Source organism: Chaetodon trifascialis, chromosome 13 (genome assembly GCF_039877785.1).
Source record: "Chaetodon trifascialis isolate fChaTrf1 chromosome 13, fChaTrf1.hap1, whole genome shotgun sequence".
NCBI lineage: Eukaryota > Metazoa > Chordata > Actinopteri > Chaetodontiformes > Chaetodontidae > Chaetodon > Chaetodon trifascialis.
In genome coordinates, this window is record NC_092068.1 from 7,648,055 (window position 1) to 7,655,649 (window position 7,595).

At 39.7% G+C, this 7,595-nt stretch overlaps 1 protein-coding gene across 1 annotated transcript in view; it reads right to left on the reverse strand.

The window, feature by feature from the left end:
• Positions 1-1,772, reverse strand: part of dntt (deoxynucleotidyltransferase, terminal) — a 79,237-nt gene extending 77,465 nt beyond the window's left edge. Inside the window, exon 1 of the mRNA XM_070978067.1 lies at positions 1,579-1,772. Within this exon, the coding sequence (XP_070834168.1) occupies positions 1,579-1,772 (194 nt within the window). The remainder of the gene's footprint in view (positions 1-1,578) is intronic.
• Positions 1,773-7,595: the final 5,823 nt, after the last annotated feature.

Consider the following 7,595-nt stretch of genomic DNA (forward strand, 5'->3'; position numbering starts at 1 on the left):
ATCAAGCCAAGTGTAACCGTAGGAGCGCTCAAGCTGTGTTTCTGGGAATGCTGCCATGGCCAAGCTGGCGCACGGCTGGCATACACACTTAGACACGCATATAAACACTAACACACACCCATGTTGGTTAGACTATACCTGTGAGGACGCTTTATTGTAACGTTAAATCACATGCAAACTTCAAACATTTTCTAACCTTAAGGGAACTTAGATTTAGAAAAACTGCCATTACTGTGAATTTCTGAAAGTCTAGTTGAGTCTTGCAACGTCAGAAGTAGACAAACACACACACACGCACACACACACACACACACACACACACACACACACTTTAGAGGACAGAACACTGACCTACATTCATTTCCTGGAGACTTACCATAGCCACTACTGCCTAACCCTTAACCTAACCCTAAGTGAAATTTAATGACTTACATTTTGGGGACTTTATTTTATTTATTTTCTAATTTATCCCCAAAAGAAAGACGAGTCCTCACAGTGTGACTGTGTTAACAAATGTATGTCCCCAACAACATGAGTAATACGTGTCTGCACACACCTGCTCACCAGAGGGGCTCACAGTCTGACTTTGAGGTGCCCAGCCCCCAAAACAAGGCAGACATTTCAGGATGGGAGGCTGTATAAACAGTATCACCAGCCTCAAAGGAACCTGACTCTGAAGCGTTGCAGATGTCAAGCAGAGAGCTTCTGCTGTGTTCACAGTTTGGGATTTAAAAGATACTTTCAATTAGGGACAGAAAAAATGAAGAGGCATGCTGCTTCGATAATTACCGCACAATAGATGATTCATCATCGCAAGGAACGAGCTCACAAAACATCTCTCCTTAAGTGTGACTTAACAAAAAACTTTGGTCAGACTCATTAAAAAAGTTTCTGTTTGCTCTGTTACCTTTCTTCCAATGCTTTTAGTTTTCTCACTGTCAACAAGATGTAGATGGGTTTGCCAATTTCTCCTTCTTTCTAAACGTTGAAGTTGGAACTGTGAGTTATGGCTCAGGGGGAAAATCCACTAAGGTGTGGCAGACAGGATGGATGCTCTAATCCTTCCTAAGTTAGCATTCATGAGAAAATAGTGGCTATCTAATGAATTGGACCTAAACTGCTTAAAACAGGCGTATGTTTCAAGAAAATGTCACAACAGTATGATTCTCACAGAAGAGGTGTTCTTTTCAATAATGTCCTGAACAGTTTGACAGACAGATTTGTCTTTTCTATCAAAATCTGGTGTTTAGGTTCAAATTCTAAATGACCACTGTCTTTTACAGGTCATTGCATTATCTACATCACTTTAACAGCTTCCACAGACTATGAATGAACATGTTTAAGAGTGCAATTAGGTCTTCATGTTGTAAATGGGCCTGTAATTAGTATTCTGACCTTCCATTTCACTAGTCTAATAAAGACCTTAAGAGCCTCAAGGTCAAAGCAGTGTGACTGGTACTTGACTCTTGCCTCTCTGCCCTCCATTAGCATGTCCTATTGAGCTTCACTTTCAGAAAAGCTTTTAGGTGCCAAGCCCTGTTCTGTCAGCGAAAAACAAAATGGCAAACTTTTTCCAACCTGAAGACGTCTTCCACAATAAATCCCTTTGACCTGGCCAGCTGGGTCAGAAAACTTCTCCTGCTGCGGCCCATTTTCCTCTCCACCAGGTACAGTCTGACATCCTCAAACTTCACCTCCTCACGCCTGGGGACATCAGCATCCGCTGGTCTCGACCTTTTCCTCACACGAGGGGCAATAGGAGTGTGGAACATCTCTTTTGAGGTGAGCTGTCCAAAGTATTTCTGCACCTCTAGGAATTTCTGCTTTTATTGGAGCGTTTGTTGCTGTTGTGTGCCACTTAACTCCCACCTAGGAAAAACCCCAACTTTGGTAATGCCACAGTTGTTTATTTCACAGTTGCAGATGCCTTTTTTTTATTTGCCCGACCATGGGAGAATGTGTCAGTTAGAGCAGGGTTGGTTAGAGTTGGCTGACAGGAAAAGGCTCTGGCAACAGGTGTTGAGAATTCGGTGTTTACCAAAAACCACCTGCCAAGTTATAATGATTGAGGATGGGAGGCAAAAAAAAGATAAAAACACACTGTTGGCATGGTATTATTCACTTCCAGTAAAAGTTGTTCTGCAAACACGTTTGGAAGACGTAAACAGCACCAGATTCAGTTGCTTCTCAAAAAGCAGCTCCAAAGTTTTCATGCAGTTGTAATTCCACTCTCTTGGCTGGAGTAAAGCTTCACCCCTGGGAGACGCCTGAGTTCTGGTCACCTCACAAACCCCTCACAGCTGTCCTGCCATGTCCAGTTCGTCTCGCCACTCACCGTCTCATTATGTCCAGACCAAGTCTGCGCCATCTGCTCCACCGATTTAATTAGCTTACTGCCTAAAATGAGAGCCTTTGTGGGCATTTCCCCTGAGATCCCACAAGCTCACACACGGCCTTTACACACACACAGGTACTGTATAAGCAAGCCATGAACATTTAGCCAGGGAGAAGAGCTGCATGCAGTGGTCAGGAATGCAAACTAAAAATGGATTTAATCTGTTTAACTCATCTATTCCTTTTGTTTCCAGAGAAGTAATTACAACATGAGCCATTATCTCATTTTGATTTGATTTCTGTGCAACAGCAGTCAACAGTGTGAAAGAAACGTTTTAAATGTCACTGTGCTGTAATTATCTACAATAATGCATCTGCTTCAGTAGACCAAATAGGTATGATTTGTTGATTCTGGCGGAGGGGAGGGGGGGATCATTACAGGCTTTGATTCTACATCTAATTACCAAAGCCTCTGTTCATTTCTTCACTTTAATAAGCACACCTTGCCTCTGTCAGCTAGACAGAATTTATTACACTGCTCTCATTAGCTTGGAGTTCTGAGGGTTAACTGATGTCACAGGGCAGACGTGACTAATTGTTTCACTATTTACCCCAGCCAATCACTCAGCTTTATATGAGGTTGCTGGCCCCCATCCAAAGTGAGGACGATGAAATTCTACCAACACTAAGACAAATGGCTCTTACACTGCCAGCAGCAATCACTACAAGAGCAATGAACCCAATTTCTCATTTAAATTTCTTCAGTAGCTCTATGGATGTATGAAAGCATGTCTATAATGGATTCAGTTAAATTTGTTTAGAAAGGACAATGTGACAGCAAGTGAGATTGTGAACCAAACAGCAGATACTAGTTAGATTTCAGATTAAATGGTTCATATATTGATTTTATAAAATATAATTATTATTATTATTATTATAGCATAAACACCAAACACTGCATAGAGTAGCTACAGTTAGCTCTGCCTCAACCAGCTGCAACATTAAAATACTACTGCTGCATTAGTGAGTAATAATTATCCAGCATCATATCATGTAGTATTCTGAAAGAGGCCAGTGTGCATGAGTGGGTTACTTCTACCAATGATACTTGTAAAGTTTTACTGATAACTCTAATGTACTTCAAAAGCTGGAGTTATAAATGGAAGAATGAAATTTTATTCTTGTTTTACTGTTACTTGTAAGTAACGGGTCTAAATACTTCTTCCACCACTGAAAACACCTATAATATTTTCATTTGATGGAGTTGTGCACCCATAAAAACACAAAGTCCTTAGTTCAGTCAATCTAAATATAACTTCAGTGGTGATAGAGGTATGTGAATCATTTACTTAAATAAAAGTAGTAACACCACACTATGAAAGTACAATAAAAAGTCCTGTATTCAAATTTTACTTAAAGGCATATTAGCAAAAGAATGTACTTATGGTAGATGTGGTCTTCATAGAAAGTGTTACCGAATATTCATTACTGGATCATTACTATTGGTGTATTAAGTGGTTCTTAAATGTTGTTGTTGGTTGAGGTTGAACAAATTACATTTTATACCTTATTCATACACTGTAGGGTAGTTTAATCTAGTGCACTCAATGGAGTGCAGAGCTCCATAAGGGCTACAGTGACGATGGCAGTGAAGATACCAAAAATGGGAATTTACTCATTTCATATTGTGTAACTTTAGTGGATCATAACATGTCAGGTATGAAATTAATCTGAAGATGCTCCAGTTGGAGATGAGACCAAGCTTTTCTATGAGATGTCAGGTTTTGAGCCACAACAAAGGCCAAAATGTGGCTCGCAACACACAAGGTTAGCCTTTAACCCTTTAACCCAGCCAAACTGAAGCTGTTGGTTTTATTTAACCTTTAGATTAAAATGAAGCATGTTAAAAAACAAATGAGGGACAACAGACACATAATGCAAAATCCATCTTAGGAGTAGCAATTGCATTCTTCAGCTACACAGTTCTTTATTCATTTATTTATATATATATATTTTTTGGTTTGTTTGTTTTAATCAGAGCTTTGAACACTCCCAGGGAGGCAAAGCCATTAAGCTGTAGGGTGTTCATAAGAGAAAGCTGCTCTACCAAGATCTGAGCAAATCCTGCATACCTGGTAGAGCAGCCGTCGAGAGGGGTGAAAATCACAGCAGCTGTTGGTATATTTTAAGGATATTAAGATATTAAGGGAGTTTATCCAGTATGGCTTTCTGAATAAAAATATACCATTGTTGTTGTCTCCTTAGGCGTTATGAGGACCAGGAAACCAGATCATAAAATACACAGTGATGTGTGCAGGATAATGAGTTAGATATAAAAAGATATAAAAGAACAGAGCTTGTACAGGTGTTTTCCTCTCTGCTAAATTAAAGCAGGCCCTATTTAAATTCTAAACACCCAGCATAGCCTTTGGTTTCTTCACTACTTTCTAAATAAGTTACTCTAAAAGGCAGCCTGTCATCCACCCAAATACTCAAGTACTTGACGGATGATAATCTTTCAATTGAGCCCCTGCTATGAATGTTATCATTATCTGAGCTCTGTGAGGGAGCTCAGGAAAAGATTGTACATTTGGTTTTCTAACATTAAGAACCAACTTTAGACCATACAATGAGGCCTGCAACTGTTGAAAGGCAGTCGGTCAGCTCAGCAACAGCCTGAATCAGAGAGGAAGCAGCTGAGTACACAATTGTATTGCAATCTGCATAAAGATGCACTTTAACAGCCTGCATGTCCTTCCCAGTGTTATTTCTAAAAATGAAAAATAAGAAGGGGCCAAAACTGAACCTTGGGGGACTCCCAGGAGTGAGATGTCTATGACGCTTGACTCATAACCATCTTTATATAGACACTGGGTTCTAACGAATGTGACAGGGATGGAGTGCCTGTGGAAAAGGCTAAAGGTTAGCACAAGTATCAAAACAAATGGGAGGAGGTTTACCCGTACTTAATGAAGAGCAATGTCAGTCAGTCATGCTCATTGTAAAACCCTGGAAGAAAAAGGGACAAATCTGCCAAACACAAGGATGCCCATGAGGTGCAGAAACATGCTCCACCAATGACTTCATTTATACTGTCCATCCCATCCATTTAATAATTAGTTTGTCACTACAAGCCCGACCCTTTCATATTCCACAAAGCCATTTGGCTTGATTCTATTACACTAATCAGTATTGATATAGATCAATATAAATATTGGTTAGTGTAGTTTTAAAGGTACAAGAGAAAAACAGCAAGATAGATCGACAAATAGATAGATTTTAATGACAAAACACTGCATGTGTTAAGGAAGTGTGAGGCTGTGAAGTTTCCAATTTGCTGTTGGATAATGAGAGGATTAAATACATGCACAATGTTACTGAAAATAATTGGAAAATGTGGAAAATTAACTAATGGCAATAACCCCCCCCCCCCCCTTTTTTTTAACATAAACACTGTTTCAGATCACAAATACTTTTATTCATCATAATCATAAATAAGTATAGAGCTGGAGCCAGGAGGTGATTGTTCACTCATGTGAGGTCACAGCGCCCAGCCACTGTTAAAAAAGAAACAGTTACTCTTCATCTGTTCCTATCAAATAAAGGCTTAAAATGCTTGAAAATAATTATTTAAACCACAACTTTTGCTTTAAGTTTACTGTCTGTAAGCAAACCAAGTACAATGTCTAGCTACAGTAGCTGTCTACGCCTGCTGTCCAGTTTTTATGCTAAGCTCATATTTAATGCAGACATGGAAGCCTTCCCATCTAATTCTCAGCAAAACATAAATATTTTTTGCTGTAATGGAATACTTTGATATTTTAGGAGATACCTTCATTTGCTTTTTGCCCAGAGTTTAGATGCAAAGATTTATACCAACTCTCATGTCTGTATATAAACAGCTAGCTAAGCTCTGTCTAAGCTAACAAAATCCACATACCAGCTCTTTAAAAGATCACTTTTAAAGAGCTGGTACTTTGACCATGTTTGCTGAACCTATACTAAAAACAAACTGTTACAACACAACACATGGTCGTGTTATTTTTGGAGTGTCAACATGTCAACTGAAAATGTAAATAGGCAACTTTTTCCAAGTAGTAACTTAAAATGTGATAATATGTCACTGTTCACAGCTGGCGTACGCTGCCCCCCAGAGGCCAAAAGGAGAGAGCTATGATGGAGATGCTCTGATATTACATTGAGAACATTATAATGATAAGCTAAGTGAAGGCAAATGTTAAAAAAATGTTGTTCTAATAAGCTAAGCTATGCTAAGCTAAGCTAACTGGCTACCTGCAGTAGCTTTGTATTCCCTGCAAAAAAGATATAGACAGATAGATATAGCCCCCATGACAAAATAAATTGAAATAAAGTTACTTTTATGGAAGGTTGGAAACAACGTGAACTCCTACAAAATAAAGTGATGATAAAGTTGTTTTCTTTGTTTTAATTAAGAGACAGATTTGAGAGCCAATAATATATTTCAGTTATAAAATAAGATTTAAGAGAACAAAAATTATGTGGTATAATATAGTGTTAAGGCTAAAATTTACAAGTTAAGTGTTCCTGTAGTGTTGTTGTGTTGATTGATTGGGTAAGACAGGTGGTCTCTTTTGACCTACCTGTGGTGATTGGCAGGTAGTGCGGAAGCAAAAATGAGTTAGATATCATGAAAAGCAGCCAGGAGGGAAGGAGGAGGCCTGGCATCGTGTGAGAAGTGCTTGTGGATATTTTTCTAACCTGAAGAAGCTGCAGTAAAAGTCGACCACACGTTTCCTCTTTAACGTTAAGTTTATTGGGGCGAGTGTGTGGGGGTGGGTGTTTTGTGTATTTGTGAGCAAAGGTGAGAAGTCAGAGGACGGCTCGCCTGACCGACGAGGACTGAGTGTACTTCCTGACGGGGAGGTTCACTGCTGCTGCTGCTGCTGCTGCTGGTGGGGTTCTTCATGGGCATCCGCCGAGGAGTTCCTCCGCTGAGCTGTGAGTTAGACCGGCCGAGGAGAGGACTGCTGTCCGCTGAACTGTGAGTCTTATCCACTTTGCCTCTTCTGTGTGAGAGAAGAGGATTTCTGTCGGCCGCACCGCACCCGAGCATCACACAGGCCTGCAACGACTTTCCCCTTTCGTCACTTTGTGTGTGTGCGCGCACGCGAGTGATTACAGTGTTACATAACGATTGTTAGGTGTATGTAATGTGAAATTTGTTAAGCTTTAAGAGATATTTACAGCATTTTTTTTATTTCTGTGTTTTTGAAAAGCCA